The sequence below is a fragment of the Berghia stephanieae genome, chromosome 1, assembly GCF_034508935.2.
Source record: "Berghia stephanieae isolate SIO BIC M18660-M18661 chromosome 1, UCSD_Bste_1.3, whole genome shotgun sequence".
In the NCBI taxonomy this organism is placed as follows: Eukaryota; Metazoa; Mollusca; class Gastropoda; order Nudibranchia; family Aeolidiidae; genus Berghia; species Berghia stephanieae.
In genome coordinates this window covers 128,677,886-128,703,333 of record NC_088360.1, presented here as the reverse complement: position 1 = coordinate 128,703,333, position 25,448 = coordinate 128,677,886, and the positions used below count along the sequence as shown (strand labels likewise).

General features: G+C 35.9%; 2 protein-coding genes and 1 pseudogene across 5 annotated transcripts; 1 reads left to right on the top strand and 2 right to left on the bottom strand.

Annotated features, from left to right (window-relative positions):
* Nucleotides 1–711: 711 nt before the first annotated feature.
* On the bottom strand, nucleotides 712–11,430 carry LOC144963125 (F-box only protein 4-like). Of its 4 annotated transcripts, none has more exons than XM_078896792.1 (8): nucleotides 11,243–11,430; nucleotides 10,867–11,074; nucleotides 9,597–9,808; nucleotides 7,760–7,980; nucleotides 6,760–6,893; nucleotides 5,140–5,275; nucleotides 4,138–4,304; nucleotides 1,546–2,941 (listed from the first exon to the last, which is right to left on the bottom strand). In XM_078896792.1, the coding sequence occupies exons 2-8, from the start codon at nucleotides 11,071–11,073 to the stop codon at nucleotides 2,861–2,863; spliced, it is 1,158 nt and encodes a 385-aa protein (XP_078752918.1). In that variant the 5' UTR covers nucleotide 11,074; nucleotides 11,243–11,430; the 3' UTR covers nucleotides 1,546–2,860. The 4 variants fall into 4 exon arrangements, with proteins under 4 accessions (XP_078752915.1, XP_078752918.1, XP_078752919.1 ...); XM_078896793.1 differs by having other exon boundaries at nucleotides 11,343–11,373; XM_078896790.1 differs by having other exon boundaries at nucleotides 10,867–11,126; nucleotides 11,243–11,369.
* Nucleotides 11,298–23,809, top strand: LOC144962860 (large ribosomal subunit protein eL37-like). The gene is made up of 4 exons (XM_078896213.1): nucleotides 11,298–11,342; nucleotides 11,773–11,908; nucleotides 18,423–18,507; nucleotides 23,719–23,809. The coding sequence occupies exons 1-4, from the start codon at nucleotides 11,298–11,300 to the stop codon at nucleotides 23,789–23,791; spliced, it is 339 nt and encodes a 112-aa protein (XP_078752339.1). The 3' UTR covers nucleotides 23,792–23,809.
* LOC144963126 (uncharacterized) lies at nucleotides 12,478–13,507 on the bottom strand (annotated as a pseudogene).
* Nucleotides 23,810–25,448: the final 1,639 nt, after the last annotated feature.

The window sequence follows — 25,448 nt, the reverse complement described above, 5'->3', positions numbered from 1 at the left end:
GTAAAGTGGTACTGTCAGCTGTGGACCACTTGTAAAGGCTGTGAGCACATTTTGTGGATATTGTGTTCTATAAAAGTCAAGTTTTTGGAGGGCTTTTCTTTCCCTCAAACACATGTGATCTTTGACCCATGTCTTAAAGGATGATGGCAAAACCACATCTCCGATGAAAAAAAGAAAAGGAGAATAAGTTGTACTTTTTTTTTCATCTTTTGCCTGTTTAAAAGGATCAAGTATGCAAAAATGAACAAAATGGCTGAGTAGAAAAGGCATTGCTCCTCCACCTGAGAGAGTTGGGTTCAAACCTTGCTTTGACATCTCGTTTTCTCTTTGAGCAATAAACTTAATCCTTATCGCTCATTTTGCAGTGTTGTAATGCAATTGATACCTGGGTTATTTCTGTCTTTTCTCAAGTTAGACTTCAAAGAAAATTCACCCTGATGTTAAATTTTATTTAATTTATTACTGTTTTTTTTTTTAATCATCATAGTTTTGATAACTTTTCTAGGAAATCGTTAGAGATTTTACCCAGTATTAGATTTAAATAACAAACATTGACAGCCATAGTTTGTTAACTTGTTCTCTCGATAGATTTTGCTTTTCGAATAGGTGCTTTAGAAATTAACTATTTATAATTATTAGATTTTTCTTTGTAATAGGTGCTTTAGAAATGAACTATATTGTAATTATTATTCAATAAAAACAACAGGAGAATTTCAAGAAAATACAATTTTAATCATAATAAAAATATAAATGAAAGACACAGATCAAACAAGTCACCTGAGATTGAATTTAATATAAATATCATTATACATTAAATAACAATCACAAAATGGAACAGGAGCTTCAATTTAATTTACAAAGACAAATGATGTGGATGTTTTTGAGTTTCCTTTTTGTTAACAAAATAAGATGAATGAGACACTAAAGACGACTGAGAGATAAAAAGATGATCTTTAGTGTGCCATTCATCGTGTTTTGTTGACTGAGGTGAAACGTCTCCGCCATCTGTCTTTGTAATTAAATTGAAACTTCTATTCTGTTTCATGATTGCTATATGTTTCTTCAAATTCCAAACTTCCAGTAGCAACATTTTTACAATAATTATGTTACACACCATTCAATACAGAGCATCACTAGAATCACACAATGTCTTATGTACCCTATATGTGTCAATACACTCAAAATAAATAAGATAAATGTGAACTTTTATATATCGCATTTCCATGGATTTACCAATCTTATCTCATTGCGCTTCACAATGTTTCATGTATACATGTCTTATCACACAAGTCTTGTGGTAAGTGTTGGAATAACCCAAACCCCATCCACAATTCAACATTTCAACCCTTTTTTTTTTTAATTTTGGCCAGAAAATCGCCAATTGGTCACTTATTTATCAAATAACCCTAACTTGTCAAGAAGTCTCATACTTAAGAGTGTAAAAATGAGCATCTGTCATATGAAAACTATAAATATAAATTTGCATTGAAAACCGTAGAATGGTGATAAATTATAACAACAACGTATTGGATACTATAGCAGCTCTCTCTCTCTCTCTCTCTCTCTCTCTCTCTCTCTCTCTCTCTCTCTCTCTCTCTCTCTCTCTCTCTCTCTCTCTCTCTCTCTCTCTCTCCTTAGGGGTGGTTGGATGGGAGCATCACCCTTGAATCATATACCTATGATGTTCGCATGGGTGTACGATCCGATAGTGATGTCGTTTCTTCTCTTTACTAGCCTATCCTGCTTCTTTGGTTTGTGATTGTATTTTTGACAGGGGATATTTTTTTTCCTGTAAATCCTCTGCCTGTTTGTTCTTGGTTATTTATAATTTAGCTTATGATATCTTTAGGCTATGCTTTTGATTGACATTTGTACTATTTTTGTTAGATTGCTTGTTTTTTTGTTTCAGCGGTCTCTCATATAACCTCAATTGTGTTGGAAGAGACCTAAAGCAACAAACAAAAATCTCTCTCTCCTTGTTTCGAATGTTTCTCACTTCCCACACTTTGCCAAGGAACCCACAATAGAACAGCCAAAGAAACAAGGGAAAATGTGTGGCTTTGTAGTCTAATGGTAGGGCACTTGCTTTTGAGTTGAGGGTGCAAAGTTATGACCTTGGAAAAGGCTCTTTACTCATCATACTTGGGTGTAAAATGGGTATTCTCAAAATAAAATTGTAAAAAAGTAATGTTGCCTTACAGTTATTGGCGTCATGTCCCGGCATACATGTTGAGTGTTGCCATTGGCCGAGGACCCCTTGTAAAGTGCTTTAAACACTTTAAGTGGAAATGCACTAATGTTCAAAATGAGAATAAGAAATATGAAATTCTACTAAACCAGTTGAAAAAGCTAGATGGGGAGATGAGGAACCAAAGCTCCACTGTAATTAATGATCCCCTTCTAAAATTATTATAGAGACCAAAACTGTGACGAGGGGTCTATTACTGCTGCCTCTGGCTGATGCTTTTTGAGTCAACTATAGATTTAAAAACTGGTTACCATAGCATGGACTGACAGATTAGTAAAAACAAGAGCTCTTGTTTGAAGTTGAAATCAGTGATCATGATAACTACATCAAAATCAAAACCACTTATTTTTGTTTCAACAAAACCTCAAATTCAGCCATGTCTGTTGTATTTGCTCTTCACAAGTCACTATACCAGAAATTTACTAGATCACTCACAAGCCTGACCAAAATAGCCAGCGACAGTGATCTCCCTTCCAACTTAATAGCTCTTATTATACCATTGAACTCTCTGTAGGGAATTTGATTTTAATTGTTTTTGATATACCGAGCTGCCCATATGACACAGCCAAATGACTATATTTGGTGGGATGACCGTCCTAAGCCAAGTCAAATTTATTTATACTGTGCTTGGTTCACCAGCCATAGAATGCCTGTGTCCACACTTTGGAGGGATTCTGACTCGCAGTCAATGACCTGTAGAAAATAAATTGGTGAACAACGATCAGATTGTGTTTAAAAAGTAGAGAGAAATAAATTACCACGTTCAAAATTGTTTTAGGTAGTGTGTTTTGTTCCCAAGGGTTTACAACACTTTTAAGTAATTTTTTGACATTGACCTCTGGTCCCAATTTTTTTTTCAATATGTTATTTGTAGTAAAATCCTCAAAATACCGACATACATTTGAGTAAAACCCCTGTTTAGCGACATCTTTATTAACCAATAAAAAACGCCTCCCCTCCCAATGAGATCGCTTTGTTACCGACCAATCAGAACACATGTTTACTACACTGCGTGGAATCAACGCTTCTTAATATGGAACCACAGCTTAGCAGTGGATAGAACTCTCAAGGGCCCATTAACCCTCCATGTTAGCTACTTGTCTGAGGTCAATGGAGATTAACTGATATCAGGCAATACTGTGTCCAAATGGGGCAATTATGGATATTTACGGTCTTATAATTTGTTGGAATAGTAGGGAAAACAACAGCTTTTTTCACTTTATTAATTTCATTTGACAAATCAGTCGTTTCTCTAAACATCAGTCGAAATTCGATATTATTGTGCTTAATACCTAATTGTGTTATTTTGTGTTTTATTTTTTTATTTGTGTTTATTTGTTGTTTTTTGGGGGGTTTTTTATATCGCAAGATGTAGGTCTACTAATTTTTAAATGCTTGTAAAGTTTGGTATTCAAAAGTCACCAGTATGGATTTGATTTTAATTAAAATCAAAACTAGATGTGTGCACATTTGTGTTCTTATGCAGTACTATCATACTGGCACTTGCTTTTTAAACCCTATTTTTAGTTTTGTTAAATGGCGTTCAAGCACTATTTACGACCAAAACAATGACAATATACACTGTAGAGTGAAAGCATAACTGGTATACCCTTTGTAAACATAAGAAATACACATTCTAACGTCTTTGAGATGTGTCATCTCTCAGGCACTGGTCAGTGCATCGCACTTTATGTATTCATGGGTCTCACCACACCCCCTTTTCGGCTATCTTGAAAACCTCGGAATAATGACACCCCTGGATAATGACATAATTTTTCTGTCTCAGGTGATGTCATTATCCAGGAGTTGCACTGTATTAATATTATTATTATTATTATTATTATTATTATTACAATTATTATTGTTATTATTATTATCATAAATCTTACCAGCCAAGGCTGAGGCATATCTGACAACTGAAGTAACTGAACAATTTCACATGCAGGGATTCTTTTATCACCAGGAGTTTTCACACATGATAATATCAAAACTGGCAAATGTGGCGATGACATCCGTTCTCTCAGAACAAGATTGAGCTCCGTCGTGGACATGGAAACTGTGAGAGAATATAATTTATTTTTTTAAAGAAAAGGACAAAGCATTGAGATATCTCCTTAAAATGAAATGGCCAATGAAAGTGTCAAAGGAGGAGACCAGGAATATGTTATTCCAGTCTTCCCTTGGAGTCGACCCTAATGTCAAATTTCTTGGGGATGAATAAAGAGAATCTATTCTATTCATCTATATCAAACAGCTGTTTATATATATATAATTTGGTCAGGTTGATAATTTAACTAACATTTGCGGTTCCAATTACATGCCCTGAGTTGTGTTCTGTTTTGTTTTTTGTAAGAGAGAATATGATATGAAGATAAACAAAAATAATACCTATCACAGTTATGAAACATCTATCAAAGTCACATTTTCTTCTCATAAAGGCTAGATTGAAAAATTGTTTTTGAAAAATATATTCAGGTATGGTTCATTGTATGAAAAAGTAAATAAATAAATAAATAGATGAATAAATACCTACGTAAATTAATAAATGAATAGATAAAGAAGTAAATAAACAACCTTGCAATTATTAATCTAGTGAAAAAAAATGAAACTCAAAAGATTACAAGGGGTTCCTAGCCAATAGCAACACCTAACATGTAGGACAAGACTTGATGCCTGTAAGGAACTGTCTTTTATTGATAGATACAATGCTGTTTCCAGCTAGATATAATTTTAAACATGAGTGCAGTGAGAGAAAGTGAATAAAGAACCTTTATTATGACTCAACTGTGCACTGCCAAGAGTGGGACTTGGACCAGGAATCTCCTGATAAAATTGAAAGAATTGGCAGGTCTGGTTGAACTTAAAAGAGGCGAACTATTTATAGCACTTACTAATGTCATGGTCCTGGGAAGCATCAATGACATAAATGAAGGCATCGACTGTCTGACAAAATTGTCGAACTTGAGGATTCAAGCTGTATAGTGACTCTCTGTCTTCACCGTCATCATTACCCTGAGCTCCCTGTGCCTGGAGAGATTTCAGAAATAGAAACGTTGAGAAGTATCCTTGTATTTTCATCATTCAAAGAACACTAAATTTTTGACATTTATTTAGTGCATTATAGAGGAAAATACTTCAAAGTCTTCAGGTCATATATTAGCAAAAGATCCTTTAGATCTAGCAATGCAAAATTCACAAATTCGTTATGAAACAAACTAACATTGAATATATCTGTCGGATGTTTGAATAGTTTTCAGTAAGATATGAAGTGAATAGAAAAGTGCCAGAAGACAATAGAGAATAAAAAATTTTTTCGCGGCGGTGGTGGGGTTTGAACCTGCGACCTTATTGGTACGACAACTCCGCCTGGCAGGTGAGAGCGTGGCTCTACCGTGTGAGCTATCCACGAACACAAAAATATTCGTTTCAAACTCAAAGTCATTACTAGATCCCTCTCTCACCCACTTCTTGAGACCGCCGATTCGTTCGTACACCACCATCGCTCGCGATGGTGGTGTACGAACGAATCGGCGGTCTCAAGAAGTGGGTGAGAGAGGGATCTAGTAATGACTTTGAGTTTGAAACGAATATTTTTGTGTTCGTGGATAGCTCACACGGTAGAGCCACGCTCTCACCTGCCAGGCGGAGTTGTCGTACCAATAAGGTCGCAGGTTCAAACCCCACCACCGCCGCGAAAATTTTTTATTCTCTATTGTCTTCTGGCACTTTTCTATTCACTTCATATCTTGTTGTTACCAACATAAGTGCCTGCTCCACTCACTTTTCTGAATAGTTTTCAGTGCTCTATTAAATGTTTCTGACTGTTCTGTATCAGTAATTTCTGGTAGTGATGCAATCCATTTGCAAATGATTCTAGGGAAAAAAAAACAGATTTTATATGTGCTGAATTTTGCAAACCGTTACATGTGTTTTGATGCTGTGTTTCTGCTTGTGTTGTATTTGAATGGCTGCTGATGGATCGTTGATGGATTTCTGAAATGTCTTAAAGCGGGCCACTTTGCATCATTTCTCAAGGTGCCTCCATTTGGGACTTTGAACGGCAGATGTTATGCATCCCCATTCTTTTGATGTGTAGCCTGTCACAAATCATACAGCATCTCTTTGCACTTTCTCAATCATATTTATGTCCTTATGCTAATGATGATCCCAAGCTGCACTCGCATTTTCCAATACGGGTCTAACGAATATAATATCGGCCTGCAAGATGATGGTCTTGGACATTGATATGTCGGTTTTCTTATTTGCTATTGTCATCACAAAGCATTTTAACAAGTGGAGTTTCATGTGCCATGTATTTGCAGATCTGTCTGAAGCATATACGAATCTCTTGTTTTGTTTGCCTCATAGAACAATACCCTGAGTGTTTTGGAATTCCAAATTTTCTCTGGTGATTCTTAGGGTTCCAATCGATCAGTTGTAAATGTTAACTTAATTTCTATCTGGATGTGACGTAGCAGGTTTTGAAAGTCAGATTCTCACATTATTCCTACCTGCAGCATCCTGTTTCCTTGCAATCTGTCACCTGCTCCCCTGTTTTCTCTCTCAGACCTGGACGATGTGTATAACACTGACAAATGGAGACTGTGGCCACTTTGTAGTTTCAACGAAATGCCTCCTCCTACACCTGAAAATAGACAAGGCACAATATGAACAAAATAAGATCATTTATCATTTAACTCCTCTTTAGGTTTCTCTTTGTCTCTCTCTCTCCCTCTCTCTCTCTCTTTGTATATACATTATATATATATATATATATATATATATATATATTATATATATATATATATATATACATAAAGAAAGAAATTGAGCTTTTATATAGCGCAATATCCACTAAATGTGCTCAATGCGCTTTACAAGGGGTCCCTGGTCAACAGCAACATTTAACATGTCGGACAGGACATGCCGCCTGTTAGGCGATATTACAATTTCTGCTCATATCAACAAGTACCCGCAAAATGAACTAGGACGAGGTGACTTGCTCAAGGCCACGGAACGTAGCAGGTAGTCGAAGTCAGTAACTTTTGGGTACAAAGCAAAGACCGTACCAATGAGCCACGCTACCCCCATATGCTTTCATATTCATTTTCATCTGATACTTTTTACAATCCAGAGCTTATATCAGCTTGGTATTCATTTCGAGTAACTTAAAGTAAATACTCCTTAATTGAAATAACATTTTATTCTAAACTACAGGGTGTTATTATTTTTAGTATATGATAAAGAATTGAAATGGCTTAAAAACTAGAAATGATAGAACAATTTTTTTTTTTAGAAAGTAAGTTTTTTGTGGTGTTATTTTATATATATATATATATATATATATATATATATATATATATATATATATATATATATATATATATATATATAGATATATATATCTGCCTCTTTCTCTCTCTCTCTCTCTCTCTCTCTCTCTCTCTCTCTCTCTCTCTCTCTCTCTCTCTCTCTCTCTCTCAATTTATGCTCATATCAACAAGTACCCACCAGCTTGTCCAGGAAACATAGCAGTGCGGGTGAACACAGGATTTTCAATGTACAACATATTCCTAACTAATCCACTTGTAGTTTGCTCTAATCCAGGTCCAAACATCGCCACTTTAGGGACTTTCTTTGGCAGTAATGATTTTAACATAGAGGAAACTTGATGAAAAGCTGAATTTGATTGATGTGCAAGCGTCTTGAAATCTGGTGAGCATTGTAAGTATCTGAAAGAGAATTGTGCAGGAATCATTATAAATTGTATTTTGAAATGTGAGAATGCAATAGAGTCATGAGCTCCAAAAAGACAGAAGTTCCATGTTATCTTATTTTTTTTAAGCTTTCATATTCATTTTCATCCGATTTTTGTACAGTCCAGTCCAGAGCTTCTATCAACTTGATATTCATTTCGCGTAACTTAAAGTAAATACTCCTTAATTGAAATAATATTTTATTCTAAACTACAGGGTGTTATTATTTTTACTATATGATAAAGAATTGAAATGGCTTAAAAACTAGAAAGGATAGAACATATATTTTTTTTTTAGAAAGTAAGTTTTTTGGGGTGAAAATTTCAGGAAGATGCTATAAGCCATTACAGTACAGTTCCACTTTTGTAAAGAGGGAGAAATTTGACTTAAGCAATTTTTTCACAGAAAAATTGGAAGAAAAATAAAAATGCGTCTGATTTAGTTTCACACAAAATTTATTTAACACACAAAACAGGGCCATGCCATTTACAGCTAAACCTCAACATGGGATCCTCCATTATCTCTCAACATATCTAACCACTTTCTCAACTCTCTCCAAGTGTTTTGTAACATTTAAGGGGTAACTTTTGCCACTTCCCTTCTCTTGATTTGGAGATAGTTGCTATCTCTTATTCGGGTGGCATACACTGTTTTTAACGTAACCCGGAAAACGAAATCAAGAGGGGTGAAATCAGGTGACCTAGGTGGTCAGTTGATGGACCCACCCCTTCCAATCCATCTGCCAGGAAAGATTTTATCTGAACAGGCTCTCACATTCACTCCCCAATGAGGCAGTGCACCATCTTGCTGGAAAACGACTTTGTTAATAGCAACTGTATTGGCAATGCAAAAAGATTCAAGCATTTCTAAGTATAATACAGCAGTTACAGTGTTTTTGTTGAAAAAAATGGTCTAATCACACATTCAAACATTAAAGTGACCCAAACATTGACTTTCGGAGAGTTATGATTGTATTCAACTAGTTCATCTGGCCCTTCCCTTTCACTACTAAGTTCTTATACCACAAACGTATTGTCTTCATGTTTGGTGGGGTTTTTTTTGTTGTTTTTTTTTGTTACCATATTCTCATTTGTACAAACTCCTTACTTATGTAGGTAATTTGAAATCATGTAGCCACAAACTCAACCATGTATTGCAGTTTTGCCATGTATTACTTTAAATGCCATAATTCAGTAACCAAAGTTTGTGTGCAATTAAAATTGAATAATTTCTTAATACTATGCCCAAAAAAAAAAAAAAATGTCTCTAACGTTTTTAGTTTTTTAAAGCTATTTCAATTTCTTATTAGGTAGTAATATAAAAATCACCGTGTAAAATAAAAGTTCACATAATGGGGTGAAAACACAATGCAGGGACCGTATCTTATAAGTCGTGATATTGATGAATAAATTCAAAAATGTAAAATCACTTGCATTTAAAAAATCAATACCCCTTCTCCACCCCCGCACAAAAAAAAATATCACCCCCCAAAAAAAAAGAAAGAAAGAAAAAGAAAATTATTTATGAGGGTAGTGATGTTATAAATATGCATTACAATATTCCAGAGAGCATTAAATGAAAACTTTTCTTACATCTCCTTATTAGACCAGTCCGAGTCTACATCGAGATACATTTGAGGATTTGATAAATATGATATTTGATTCCAATGAATAGTGTCTTTCTCCAAACGGCACTTCCACAAAAGGTCATCGCATGCTAGCTCACTCCACTCCTTATTTACACAACAAGCCATGCATAATGATTTGGCATCAAGGAAGGAAAATATATGAAGTTTTAAATCAACCTGTATAAAGAGTAAAAAACGCAATCATACATACAGATATTTATTGATGAAAATGTATAAAGGGCATTTCCACTGATTTCCTTGATGTTCAATGCGCTGTACGATGTATCATTTATCTCCCCAATAGCCATATGAAACCTTATATCCATTTCACACAGTAACAGTCACCTGGTAGGCTTCTTTTTTTGTCCTAACACTCTACAACATCAGTCACTGCCAATAGCCGGGTACTCATTCGCACCTGATTCAAATGGGGTAAAGTGTGTAAAGTGCCTTACCCAAGGACACATCAGCACCAGAATGTTCCACAACCACTGTTATCCACCTGGCAACTGACCATGCTTTAAATTGATTGACTTTTGTGACAAGACAATAACCGTTTGGCTAAGACACCCAGCCACAAGTATGTGCACCTAGAGCTGTGTCTTCACGGGGCGTAGGCGCTATATAAATGATTTATTATCATTATTATTATTATTATTATTAATATAACTATTATTATTACTATTAATATTATTATTATTATTATTATTATTATTATTATTATTATTATTATTATTATTATTATTATCATTATTATTATCATTAAAATTAACTAAGTCATTATTTTCAAATCTAATATTTAATAAAGTCCCAATAATTCAGAAATCAGCCATTGAACAGACATTTTACAGCAGCAGACTCGAGTTTAAGCTCTCTCCTTAGTTGAGAAATGAATATTGTAATTTGAATTGTGTACTTCAGACACATTGTGTGTATGTGAAAACAAGTCATTGAAACGAGCGAGGGCATCTGTAAGTAGCTCTATATTATCATTTATTGAATTGTAGCTGTAACTAGATAATGTAATATTCGGCGCTTGATTTTCTCAGCCCACCTCAACACTCTTATATTTAAATGATAAACTTTGTAAGAATATAGAATTGGATTAAATAAATGGATGTATATCATGATAACTACTTTTCCATATAATGCGTTCTAGAGAATTATTATGAAGAGACGAAACAACTGAAATCAAATAAACACGTAGCTTCAAATGACCCAACTAAATAACTCACCGGCAAGTATTGTATCATGCAAATGGAATCAGCTACATCTGAATAATTGAAGGTAACTTCCTCATCCTTTTTATACAAAGCTTTCAATCTATTTGAGATGTTATAAAATGTACTTCCACCTTGATCTAATTTTCTTTTACTTCGTCTTATGATGAACTGCTGTAATCCACCAGAAACAACAGATGACTCCTTTGACTTGTTATACATTCTGTATTTCACGAGAAGATTTTGAATAAAATACAAGAATTCTTCAGATTCCTCTTGGAAATGAGTTTGTTTGTTTGAGGCAATGACGTTTGAACAGGAGTTAGTGGGATATAAGTTTTGCACCATTGCCACGGGTTGAAGGGTTATTGCAACAGTAGCCATTATTCACTGGTGTGGTCAAATCAAGAAATTCATTAGAGTCTTTCTGTATCTTAATATTCCAAATGGTGAAATCGCGCATCAGTTCCATTTTAAATACAGACACCCACGTCTGACTGAGCTACGCGTTATACTCCACGTATGATGTCTTCAACTTCCTGGTTGCCATTGTAAACAAGGTAGGAGGAATAACTCCAAAACACCTTTCAAGGGGAGGCTATCTCTTTTAAATTTCCGTTTTTTTCTCATGTTCCTTAGCTAACATCGTCGATCGTCCTTTTTTTGTACTTCCGGTCTAACAAAATGGTGAGCATCAACTTTCGGTTATAAATTTCTGTCTTAAAATCCAGTATCATCATACTATTCAGTGAATCATATGGAGTTATTGTTTGAATACTAGTACATTATTTATTTAATTGATGATTGCTATTAGTAACGACGATGATTTACTATTATTATGGTTTATATTTAGCCAATTTCAACCCATACATTCATACATCTTTTACTCCCTTATTTACATTGTGATTTTCTGTTTCCTAGACCAAAGGTACATCTAGTTTTGGAAAGAGACATATTAAGTCTCACACCTTCTGTAGAAGGTGTGGGCGCAGGTCCTACCATGTCCAGAAGAAAAGATGTGCAAGATGTGGCTATCCATCAGCTGCACTGAGAAAATGTAAGTCGAGTGTTGTCAAGTGTAATTTTGTAATTAGGTACTTTGGTAAAAAATTCAAATTGGATTGAGCTCAATGAAACCTATATCATTTTAAAGTGCTTTTCAATACGTTTCTAATGATACCAAAATTGTGAAAATCAGATAAGCAGAAAAAAAGTTATGTTAGTTTAAAGGTTGAAAAATGGTCTTCTATTTGTACTACCGCAAACTCGGGGACCCAAAAATTTCCCCAATAATTTCTGGCCAAATTTTTTATATTTTTACGCAAATTCGGGGACCCAAAAAATTGCTGGCCAAATCTTTTTTATTTTTTTACGCAAACTCGGGGACCCCCAAATAATTTCTGGCCAAATTATTTTTTGGCCAAAATTTTATTTTTTTAATTAATTTTTTTTTAGATCTAATATCTTTTAAAATATAAAATCTAGATCCAAATTATTTTTTGGCCAAAATTTTTATTTTTTTAATTAATTTTTTTTAGATCTAATATATTTTAAAATATAAAATTTAGATCGCTTCGAGATCTAAATATATCTATTTCTAGATTCATAGTAGATAATTAGATCTGGACTGGATTTTGTTTTGTTTTGTTGGGTTTTTTTTTTCATATACTAGTAGTAAACAGTATTTATAACTCACCCTATACTGGATACCACTGCGAAAGATGGAGAATAATATGTCGAAGGGCTTCTTGGTGAGTCTTCCCGTATAGCTCCCTCCACATAAATTCATCCAAATGAGATTCCAGTTGACTACTGTGGACACCCAGCATAGATTTGAACCTGCGTTTGCAGTTCTTCCAATAGCACTCAATAGTGTTGGTGCATGCGCCTGTCTGGGGGTCAACAAAGTTAGCTGTGTGGTTCACCACCAGGTGTTGATATGGAGGTTGGCTATCCCGTTGTATGCAGCCCAGCCGTCACTGTGTATAGTGGAACCAGGGCGATGTGCTCCTGAATAAGTGGCAACAGTCTAGCCGCTGATCTGTCGTTATCCACGACCACTAAAAATCCCTGTCCCGTCTCCCTACACACACCACCAAACACCCACCGTTGCTCAGCAACTCGGCCCACGTTGTTTTTTCTTTTGGCCACTAGACTTTCGTCGATCTCGACTGTGAGGCCTGGACCACCTATTTGGTACGGGTTGTTCAAAAGCCACCACGAACAAATGTCTCGAAAAAAACCATACCACTGTAAAACAGAATTTTCACTCACTCCAGTGAGCCCTGTACTGTTTAGAATCGGCTCCTTGAAAGCCCACAAAAGGAGCAGCTCAACAATTTTCCTCAGAGGAAGACACTGATGTTCAAAGAACGATCCTCTCCTTAAGGGAACTTTGACACTCTTGTGGGTAGGGCAACGCCAGTACCTGTTGTCACTTGTGGCACTTTTCTTTATAAGAGTGGTGACTCGGTTGCAAGTCGCACAATTTGGTGGATTTCTTGTTAATAACCCGTTAGTCTGGAGAAAGAGATTAGCGTCTTCTTCTGTCCTCGCATGAGCATATAATAATTGTAACGCCATTACGAGAATCGAAATGCCGCGGCGCGAAAAACACAAACACACCAGACAAAAAAAAAAACGGCAAAAAACCCCACGTGAAATCCAAATGATTGAACACGTCAAAAAATGTTTTACTGTTTTTATTACCCATTTTCAAATATACGTTTATTTGTTCAAAAACGGGTTCAAAAACGTATAAAAACATTAGACATTAAATTCGCATATAATACATATTATATTCATGTACATACATAATAATAATAAAACACATAATTTTGTAGAAAATGCTGGTCACGAAAAAAGAAAATGCCAATCTGGCATACAACGATGAGAATCGAAATGCCGCGGCGTGAAAAACACAAACACACCAGACAAAAAAAAACGGCAAAGAACCCCACGTGAAATCCAAATGATTGAACACGTCAAAAAATGTTTTACTGTTTTTATTACCCATTTTCAAATATACGTTTATTTGTTCAAAAACGGGTTCAAAACGTATAAAAACATTATACATTAAATTCGCACATAATAATAAAACACATAAAAAAGAAAATGCCAGTCTGGCATACAACGATAAGAATCTGGCATACAACAATAAGCAACATCCGGTGTCATTCCAGGCGGCAGACCGTATCTAGGGTAAACTAAGCAAGAGAGACTCGGGTCCCTGAGTTTGCGGTAGTACCCTTCTATTTGCCTTTGTTATTTACTGACGGACTTTGTGACCTGAAAATTGTTGCATTTCCGGTAGTAACCACCATTTGGATTTCAAAACTGGTCTAAAATGGCCGCTAAGATTTGAGTAAGGATTTTACTGGAACGAATTTCATGGATGCGGTATACAACTTTGCCCTGAATTTAATTTTATAAAAAAGTTAAGAAGTTAAATAAACGTGCCAGCATGAAATTTTGTTTTACCAAGTTCTAATCTTTAAATTATCCAAAGCTAAATTATACCCTATTTTATCCATAATCAAAAGTTATACTAAATTGTCATTGATTTTAAAATAAACTACACCAAACGATAGAGTAATTTATCCTGAAGAAAATAAGACATCAATCATTAAAATCCATCCATAAACAAAAAATCTATGGAACTTTTTCTGAGACTCATCACTCAAAAGTCCAAAAAATCGGGTCACAGCCACTAGGCCATTTATCGGCTCCCTGCTGGAGGGCCAAATGGACGTTTACCAAAGTACCTATTGTAATGTTTGTCATTGTCAGTAGTGTTGTCGTTGTGTTAGTGTCAGTTTTGTCTGTACACTGACTGATTGTGTACTCTTAGTAGTTAGGTACTTATGTTATAGAAATTCAAATTGGGTTGAGCTCAATGAAACCTATATCATTAGGGCCTATATTGTAAAGTGCTTTTCAACACGATTCTAATTATGTCCAAAATTTTGAAAACGGAGTGTCACGTAAATGGCAGTAGGTTAGTTATTAGTGAGCAGCAGTCAGTGGGAGTCAAATTGTGACCCAACTCACCCATAAGAATTTGCGGTTTTAGTGGGGTTCAATTAAAGATGCATAACTAGGCACTTTGATAAAATTTTCAAACTCAAAATATCTTAATTTGACCCAGTCAGGGGGATGGGACTTGAAAAGACATAAAATTTGATACCTTATTTGTTTCTCTACTACTTACGGTTCCAGAGTTATTTATATTTTTCTGTTGAAATTTTTTGTCAATTTTACAGAGAGAATCTGTGATCTCACTGCTGCCTCAAAACCAGCATCTCGCGGCTATCGGGAAATTTTGAGTTTTGCAGTCAACATGGCCCACTTATTGTTTTCAGTAATTTTGTTTCAATTAAAAAATAAATGGCAAGTGTTAGGTATCATTTTACGTAGTTTTTATGCACCTCCATTGAAGGTGTATCTTAACGGATCGTTTTTATACACCTCCGTCACGCATGCGCATTCCACCCAATTTCATTAGCGATATTGTGTTTCTGCATTTGGACATGGTGAAAGTTATATTGTGACATCTGTAGGATGTTTTTTGTTAATAAATTTATATAAAAATAATAATAATTTAAAAAATCGAAATATAAAACCAGAAAATAGAAGTTGCATTGAAGGTAAAATAATGTTTTAGAAAGACCTTATTAAATGTGATGAACAGTCAGGTGGCGCAGTGGACAAGCTGTCAGACTCCAACCTTGAAAGTACTGGGTTCGATTCCCGTTGACTTTTTTTTTTTTGGATTTACTTTGTTTTTGTTTTCTTTTTTTTTCAAAAAACTTTTTAACATGTTTTTAAAAAACTTCGATTTCGATTTTCTAAAATTATTTATTTATTTGAGATCAGTATTTGTGTGCCATGTTTTTTACTTTTGATTTTTTAAATTATTGTTATTATTCTTTAATTTATTATCATTGTACATTGGTAATCACTAAGCAGCATGCTAAACTACAATCTAAAACTATTTAAACCTCATGGTCGTATGCAGCAACAACTTTACCATCACCGGCAACTGAGGTGCATAAAAACAGTGCGTTTTGTACACCTCCAACGGAGGTGTATAAAAACTGTGCGTTTTTGACACCTCCAACGGAGGTGTGTAAAGACGACACCATCATTTTAAAGGTCAGAAAATAAGCTTTATTTTCATATAAATCATTTTCATGTATGAAAAGTATGGAAAAACTTAAGGATAAATGAAAATGGGAAGAAAATATGAGGTTTTTGTCCAGAAAGTGGGGTTGATGGCGGGAAAAATAAAATAATGAGCGAGTTTATCAATTTTGATGAAATTTTGCAAAGATGTTCTTCAATTAATTGTCTACCGATGTATGAAGTATAATTAAAATGTATCCATAATTTAAAAAGTTCTTATAATTCAAAAATTGATAAATTTTTATTTCAATAGTTTCTGAGAAATACAATCAGGAATTAAGAATAAAATATACCGTGAGAAAGCTTGTTTTGTGTCCTTTAAAATACTAACATTAGTCACATAGGTTCACAAATAACGCCATGGTGACCAAAACAGTAAAGGGCCAAAAATAAAGTTCCAAAATACGAGTTTCACCTTACAGTGAGCCTCTCAGCGGCCACTGGACTGGAGTTGTCAAAGTACCTAGCATAACTTCGTTATAAAGAGTAATATCGCAGATATTTTTGGTCTCATTCTCATTATTTTCGTTTTTAACCGGGCACCTAGCCTCTACGTACACGGTAACCTTCAATCTCGTCTTTAACTTTAATGGGTTAAATTGTATTGTTTGATTTTAAAAAGGCTGCCTCTATTCTCATCCAGGGTGAGAGTAGGAAAACATTTGACCTCTCATCCTGGGTCAGAATAAAGGTAGTGGCACCTTTTCGCTATTCTCACCCCATTTTTTTCCAGCAAGAAGGGTAGCCTAGCTAGGCACTTTGATGTAATTTTCAAAGGGCCATTCCATGTCGAGTGGACCAAGGGTGGGAACCACACCCTTTTGAATTTCCTCAAACTTGGCTCAATTGAAGATACTTATGATACATGTCGAATACCAAATTTTCAGTTCAGTATATGGATATTTGAATTTTTTATAATTTTTTGATATGATATGATATAAGTCCAGGTTTATGTAGGCTTTTACAGCCTTTTATCTGCTCTTGTGCATTCGTGAGCGTATTTAATTCAAGTCTCTCAAAACTGGGCATGCCACATAGTGGAAGGAGGTGTCTGAATTTAACTCTTTTTTTTTTTCAAATTTTGTCTCAAAACGTCAAAATCAAGTTTGCTCGTGGGTCCATTTTTGAGAGGCTATAACTTTTTTTATTAATCAAGCTAATTCTCTCAATTTTGGTAATCGTGTACAACTTTTAGCATGGATTACAATTATTGGAAGGAATATGATTATATTTATCAACTTTTGGAGTCGTCAGCCCTTGAATATGGCTCCCCGTGGTGTTCGGCAAAAAGAAAAAGAATTATTTCAATATTTTTTTCCATGACTTCATTTTTTTTTGCCGAACAGCACGGGGAGCCGTATTCAAGGGCAGACGACTCCAAAAGTTGATAAATATTTTCATTTTCCTTCAATTAATTGTAATTTATGCTAAAACTTGTACAGGATAACCAAATTTGAGACAGTTAGCTTGATTAATAAAAATGGACCCATGAGTAAATCTAATTTTGACGCATTTTGAGACAAATTTTATAGATTGTAAAAATTTCAAGTATCCATATTCTGAACTCATAATTTGGTTTTCTTCATGTCTCGTAATCAAAGTGGCAATTCGGACCCGAGTCTGAATTGCTTCCCCTGGAAATTCGAACTCCTGCCACAATGCGCCTGTGCAATCACAGTTCGTGCGAGTCGTCTTCACACACACACCTAGTCAGTAAATAACGCACGCACAGAAGTGTGTTGAACCGGACCGGAAGGTTTCTCTCAATTTTGCTACCGACACACATGCATATCTCCGGTTCTTATTTCTGTCTCTATATTTTTTTGGTTCGGTCAGGATGTGAGACGGAAAATTAAATAATGCGAAATAATTATTTTTCTTCGAAAGCCCTCACACACCGCCTCCTTCTTCTTCTTCTTCTTCTTCTTCTTCTTCTTCTTCTTCTTCTTCTTCTTCTTCTTCTTCTTCTTCTTCTTCTTCCTCCTCTTCTATAAGAATTAATCCAAATAAACGAAAGAATCAGTGTAGACATTTAACACAAGCAGGAGCGAAGATAAACATCATTCAAAAGGGTAGGAATTGTTCTTTTCCTTTTATTTTACTAACTCAGACCTGGGCCCTCAAATAAATTTTTTTTGGGTACCAAATAAGGACCTCGTTGTAAATAAATAGGGGAAAGTGACATGATTTGACTAGTCAATTGACGTGCCATATCTGTGTTGTGTCCATATTTTTGTCCTGTTGTGTCTATTTTCGCGTGTTCAAAGAGTTCCGACAATTTTTTCACCAACGATTTACAGGCCTGTACTGTATATGCATGCACACTGACACTGCTCTGTTTCATACACTTCTTTTCATATTTCTAAAACATTTTTCTTTTCTTTCAGTCAACTGGTCTAAAAAGGCTCGCAGGAGGAGGACCACAGGCACTGGCAGGCTCAGGCATTTGAGGACAGTTTTTAAGAGATTCAAGTAAGTGCATCAATTACTTTACTTTTAATGTGGTTAAGATCATGGGTGAAAGGTCACCGGCTTATGTCGGAAATTAGCTGTTGTAAGAGTCGCCTGCCGGCATTTTGACTTTTGCCAGCTTTATCATTGTCCCACAACCGCAACGTTAACTAGAAATACTGGTACACCAAGCCTGTGTGGACTATTTTAATTTTCTGTCATAAATTTGATCTGTTTACATTGGACACATCAGCTGGTGCGTCACATTTTGTACTATAATTGTCTTTTCAGTTGGTTATGAAAACCTAGTTTACACTAAAAACCTTTCACACCATTTTTGAAGCTTTGCATTGAATTATGCTTATATAATTAAGTGGGGAGCTGTCAGAACGTTTTAGGTTTGAAATAAGTGTACTAATACCGTTTTGTGGTATTCAACTTGTATATTACAAAGGTGGGTATTTCCCATTTACTTTGAACCAAAAAATAGTCGTAGTTGTCACCACTGCTACAACCACTACCATCATCACCACCACTACCAGAGCATCATCGCTACTATAACCTATACCAACACAAGTATTATGGTTGGGGTCTCTTGGTCACTTTGGGGTGTTTCTTTTTCAGGCAAATTGGCTTCACCAGTCTGTCTTATGGGCACATTGATCCCCGTTAATTTTCAACCACGGTCTAGTTATTACGTTGTAAGACTATTCTTGCTGGCTTGATTTTGGTTGTAATGATAATTTTACTGTCCGTGAAGACAATTTTTCATTTGATGTCATTATGTAAAAAATATCTTTGTTGTTGCATTACCTTGTTGCAACATGTCCTCTCTCTTTCTTCCAAAACTTACTGATGTGCCAGGTTGGTACATGCGTCGCATCAGTTTCGTTAGTTACATCTACAGCTCCTCTCTCCACTGCCACCACTATTGCTTCACCAGTTGTTACACCCTCTGTCACGGCATCCTGTTCTTGTGGCTGGGTGGATCTTTGGTGATCTCAAACTATGCACAATGATAGTATGCTGTACTATCCCATTTTCTTTCTTTATACTGCTGCTGAAATGGATGTGTCGTAAAACTTTAAAAAACAAGACAAACAAAACATCTGCTGCTACAGCCATAACCACTTTCACTGACTCTTATATCAATACTACGACAATGGTAGGGGTCTTTTGATGATTTGTTTATGTATTGATATGAATTTTCTCGATATTTTTCAATTTCTGAGACTTTGTCTAATTTACTCCGTTGACCAGTTAATGCCTTGATCTCTATAGAGATTTTCATGAATGATTATTTCAATGATTCAGGTTTGGTGTTAGTTTTTACAGGGTGTCCGGGGAAGTTGGAAATGTTGGAAATAATGTTGAGGGTGAAATTTCCTTTAAAATTGGGGAAAATTTGAATTTCTTGCTTAAACTGCGATAGCAAAGATGTACGGACAACTGCTGTGCACGTTTTTCGTTTTTATTATTTTCCTACTACAGCTGCCAACACAAACTCCCACATCATCATCCCTATCACCAACAACACTCACTAATGCAACCACACCATGACTACTACGTCCACATCCCATACCATCATTACCACTACCACTTCATCATATCCACCACCACCACATCATCTTTATCACCACTACTACTACACCCACTCCCACATCATCATCCCAATCACCAACACCACGCCACTACTGCAACCACCACATTATCATCACCCCTGCTGCAACCACCACCATCACCACTGCTATAGCAGCCACCTCATCACCATCCCTAACACCAGGGCTGACGGAGTCGGTTATTTTTAAACCGACTCCGACTCCAGCCTTGAAACCGACTCCTCAAGCATAGTATTAATAGGTAATAATATGCAACCAACACTCGCAGCTACTTTTAGCTTTTCCCCAGTATATGTATTATAACAATACAAGCCGCTTCATATTTGATATTGCATCATTAAAAGTACAAGCTCTTCATCATTTTTTGGCTACAGACTGATTAGCTCATTTCGAATAAACACATTAAATAATATGAAGGTTGGGTAGGAGAGGGGATTTTGGAAGCATAGTTCACCTTTAGCTAATACCAATGTAATTTTTTTCAAATTCTATCGGCCTGGATACTATCTATATCTAGTATCTAAAATATTACACATTGAATGATATAAAAATGCAATGTCTGAAAGTGGTACGGAGTCGGGACTTCTAAAATCGACTCCGACTCCACCCTCATCACAACCGATTCCGGCTCGCCAGCCCTGCCTAACACCACCACTTCACTACTACAACTACCATCACATCTACCACCAACGCCATCACTACTACAACCACCACATCCCTATCTCTAACACCACCGCTTTTGCAACCACTGCCGCTTCATCCTCCCTACCGCCATCACAATCACCACTTCAACCATTGCAACTACCACTACACTAGTACCATACCACATCATACCTACCAACAAACAGGGATGTAAATCTTTCAGAATTATTAGAATTTCCTATTTTTCACACATTTTCTAGCTTCCCCAAACTATTTAAATATTTCTCAATACCTCACTACCAACAACTCTTGTGATAAGAGATACTGCTGTACATTTATAGAGAATTTGTAGTGTGTATCCATTTCCAATGCACTGAAACACTTATTAATACTACTGTTGTGTCAGTTATGATTATATGTGTATTTAACCATTCAACTTATTTCCACGACAGCTTCCGAATTTTAATTCGGAAGTACTAAGGATTGATAGCGTTCAATTTTCCGAATTTTCCTAATTTTAATTCGGAACTAGATTCACGTCTGTTGTGTAAACAAGGAGGGTTATTTTTAGTTTACCGGAAGCAAAACATGGGATCAGAATCGAAAGTAGAAGATGGTGGGTGCACATCGAGTATTGATGACTTAGCTCTGAAGTTGTTGTTACAGTTTCTTCCTAAGGCTCAGTTGGAATTTATTTCTGTTTCTGTAAGTAATTACTGTGTGGTGCAATCCATTTCAGTCATAATAAGTCTGAAGATACATTTCCCTTAGCCTTGGTCTTTGTGGGAAATGTCTATGGGGTCTCATTTCTGGCTGAGACTACGATGAACTTTTGACTGTGGTGGGGGGGGGGAAAAAATCAAATTTGTTTGTTCTCATTGAAAGCTACACCAACTGGGTGGGGATCCTGACCTCCCATAGCGGGCAGGGAGGTACATACTGTGTCTTCTATCCCCTTATATCTTATCCAACAAGCTTTCTGTCTTTGTCTTGGAATGAGATTACTTGTTTTTTTCCGGGCCCTCGTCGGAGTCCTGGCTGAGAGGGAAACAGTCAAATGCATAGTTATTGTTTTGGGAGATGATATTTTTTTCCTTGTAAATCATCTCTCTGTTATATATTATTATATTGGTTATTTTTAATGTATAATGTAAGCATTTGAGTCTATTCCTCTTTGTTGGATTTTGTGCTTGTGTCCGGATGAGACATAGGTGATCTCAAATTAAGTACATTGGTGGTATGCTCTTGGAATCTACATCTGATCCCTATTTGTTCCCATTCCCCTTTGTCTTACTTTCTCTTGGGTGCTTTAATTGTAATTCTAGAACTTTTTACTATCCCATTTTCTTCCTTTTTACTGGCGCTGATATAACCTAAATGTGTTGCAAGCGCCGTAAAACCCTTAAAAACAAACAAACAAAGCTACACCAATAAAGTAAAAGGCTTTTAAACACGATTCTAAACCTAATAATGTAGTATTGGAATTGTAATGTACTCTAATTGCCTTTGTTATTAGCAGAAGGGTTAGGGACCTGAGAATATGATAAATATCGGAAAGTGACCATCTTTCCAATTTCAAAATTGGCCTTAGTAATAATATGGCTGTTGAAATTTGAGTAAGAGTTTTTATTATTGTCAGATTCATTTAGTCATTGGGGGAATATTTTGACCTGAATTTAATTTTAAAGTAAAAAATTAGATGTTGGATTATGTGCAGTGAAAATAAGTTAAGAATTGCAAAATTCTGATTTTTTTCATTATCCCAAACTAATTTAACCCTGTTTAATCCATAAAGATAAGGATAAGATTTACTAAATGGGCACTGATTTAAGCATGAACAACACCAAATAATGGTATTTCCTCCTGGCAAAAAGGAGACATAAATCATTAAAATCCATCCAAAAACAAAATGATCTGGATTTTATTCTGAGAGTTGTCACTCAAAAGTCCTAAAAATCTTGTCATAATCACAAGGCCATTTATCACCTCATTCCTGGAGTGTCACTGGAGTTTTCCGAAGTAGGTACCGACTGAGACAGTCGATGTAGACTATTGAAGTGAGTTCACAGAATTTCAGAATTTTTTTCAAGTTTGCATTTACTTCCCTGAACAAATCAGAGTATTTTTTAAAAAGTGAAAATGGGGTTGGGTGGTGTGGTGGCTTTTGACATTGTATAATCACGTTACCGTCCTCTAAGTCTAAGTGGATACGATTTTTTATGTCGCGGTCAGTTTTTAAACTTTTGAAATTCCTCCGAATGTTGCTAAAAATTGCTGCGAGACACATTTTGGGTTGCATCTCTGTAAATTTTTATGAAATTCGTGAATTTATAGATTATAGTCGCGTGGATGGGTCATGATTTGTGATTTCCATCTTTTAGTGACCAGTCATTTCCACCTCTGCTCTTACTTTAAAATATGGATTGTGTTGAGATAGAACCTATTTTAAGTAGGATTGTCTTTTTTTAAGCGTATAGAACGCTGTGGGTGGATGTCTAGAATTGGTGAGATAACTGGTGGGAAATTTTAAGATTGGATTTCCCTGGACACGCTGTTTTATATAAATTATGTACAGGGTCGGTCTGGATATGAGTATAAATATGGAGGTAAATGATAATAGGTAGGTGTTCCTGTAGGAATGAGGGGAAATAAGGGGTATTTATGAATTTCAGCTTTTTAAAATATGTACGAGGAATGCATTCTGCCCTTTTTTCTTCTTGTTTTTATTTCTTAGTTATGTGATATTCTGAGTCTAAATAATTTTTTATTGGGTTTCATTGGAAGGATTTTCAGATCTGACTGAGTTGACATTTTTAGAGTGTATTTGGATTTTTGAGTTTTGTATGTTTTGGCAAGAGCCCCATCTTGTATTATTTGCTTTATGGGTTGGCATCTGTTGCTAGGTAAGATCTTGCTGTCTGAGTCCCAGTTCCGTGTGTTTGGATTAACTTTTTTTTTTTTTTCTTTACAGGAGTGGTTTCCAGGAAGGTGTCAAACCCAAGTCCTCAACCAAGAGAGCTAGTAGTGCTGTTGCTAAGGAATAAATAATGTATATTATTTAACGTTTTGTGTTTTTTGTTTGTTTTTTTATATTCATTGTGGTGGGATGGCCTAGTAGTTTGCTGGCTTTTCTCTCTCTTTCTCTCTCTGCATTTTTCTTTATTTTGTCCATGCCCTCAGGGAGGACCGCTTGCTTATATTATCTTTAACTTTTTTCTTTTCCTCATTTCTTGTAGTGGCGGAGGCAAATGGTCAAGTTGCCCTCAGATGTTCTTTGAGGGGGGGGGGGGGGTAGTCCTTCAGAGTCCATACAGTCTGAGATAAACTTGGTTTCTATAGCATGAAACTGACAATAGCATTTTGATCTTGGATGCTTTCTGTCAGTTCAAACAAGGGGGTCTCTTGTCGTGCCTAATGTTTACCAAGTTCTCGTCTGAAAGTGGGGTCCTTTGCTTGTGTCTGGATGAGAATTTGAGATGGTGTCCACCAGCCAAGCACATTAATTTATGGTTCTTGACATCTACCCTGTTTAACTGATCTCCTTTATCTTAACCTTTACTAGGGTGATTTTAATTATATGATTTGACTAGTCTTCTTCCTTTTTACTGACCACAGGATGATGGAAATTTTAATCCTTGCCTATAACGTGTGACTGCCTGTCTATTTAAAAGGTTGGAGCCGTGGTTCAGGTGTTGATTTCACCCAGAGAGCAGACACGGCGATTCGACTCAAATCTCATTAATACAGCACATGTGCCTGGTCTTTAGATGAGGACGGTTGATATGTTATAGCACAGTGGAGCCTCAGTATACTGTCCCCGTGGGAAAATGCAATTTTTCATCCCAAATATATGCCAAGAATACCCCAAATTATTATAATATATGTGCGTATACCAATATATTCGTATTTACAGTAATTTATAATGATAGCACTGATATTGACATTGTGTGGCTATGTGATGATACTCGCTTTCGGATCGGAAGGTCCCGGGTACAAGACTCGCGCTCGGCGCATAGTTCAGTCCTTGGAAAAGGCTCTTTACTCACATTCTCTCACTCTCACCGTACTCAGGTGTAATATGAGTATCTGATCGTTAACAGCGTTTTCTATGTCCGAGGAAAATTGTATTATCGCCTAACTGGCGTCATTTTTCGTCCTACGTGTTAGGTGTTGCTGTGGGCCAGGGGCACCTTGTAAAGCGCTTTGAGCATGTTTGGTGGATATTGCGCTATATAAAAGCTCTTTGGAGACATTGCATACCTAGAAATGAAATAAAATCACAAGTGAATATTAATTTAATATCACTATTACTACTAATACCAAACAGTATCAACAGTAATGTCAGTCATAATGATAAGTCTACTCACAAAATATTATGTTTCCAAGTATACATCATCACCAACTAAATTGGAAAAGGAGGAAAGCTGGCACCAAAGAACATGAAAAGGAGGAAATTCTCACATAAGTACCAATTGTATATAGTAATGCTACTGTAGTGGAGTAATGGCTACCCTCTATTTTTTATTGTACGTAAAGTGGAACCTATGCAACATGTACACTGGCAATAATCTGTCATCTGCATTATTTGCGGCCGAAAATATCAGGGCGATCCGCAAATTTCCCAATATTGGCAAATCGTGGCAAATTTTGGGGGGAAAAAGTGCGAAACTTGAGAAATGTTGCAGCTTTGCCTGGGCCCAA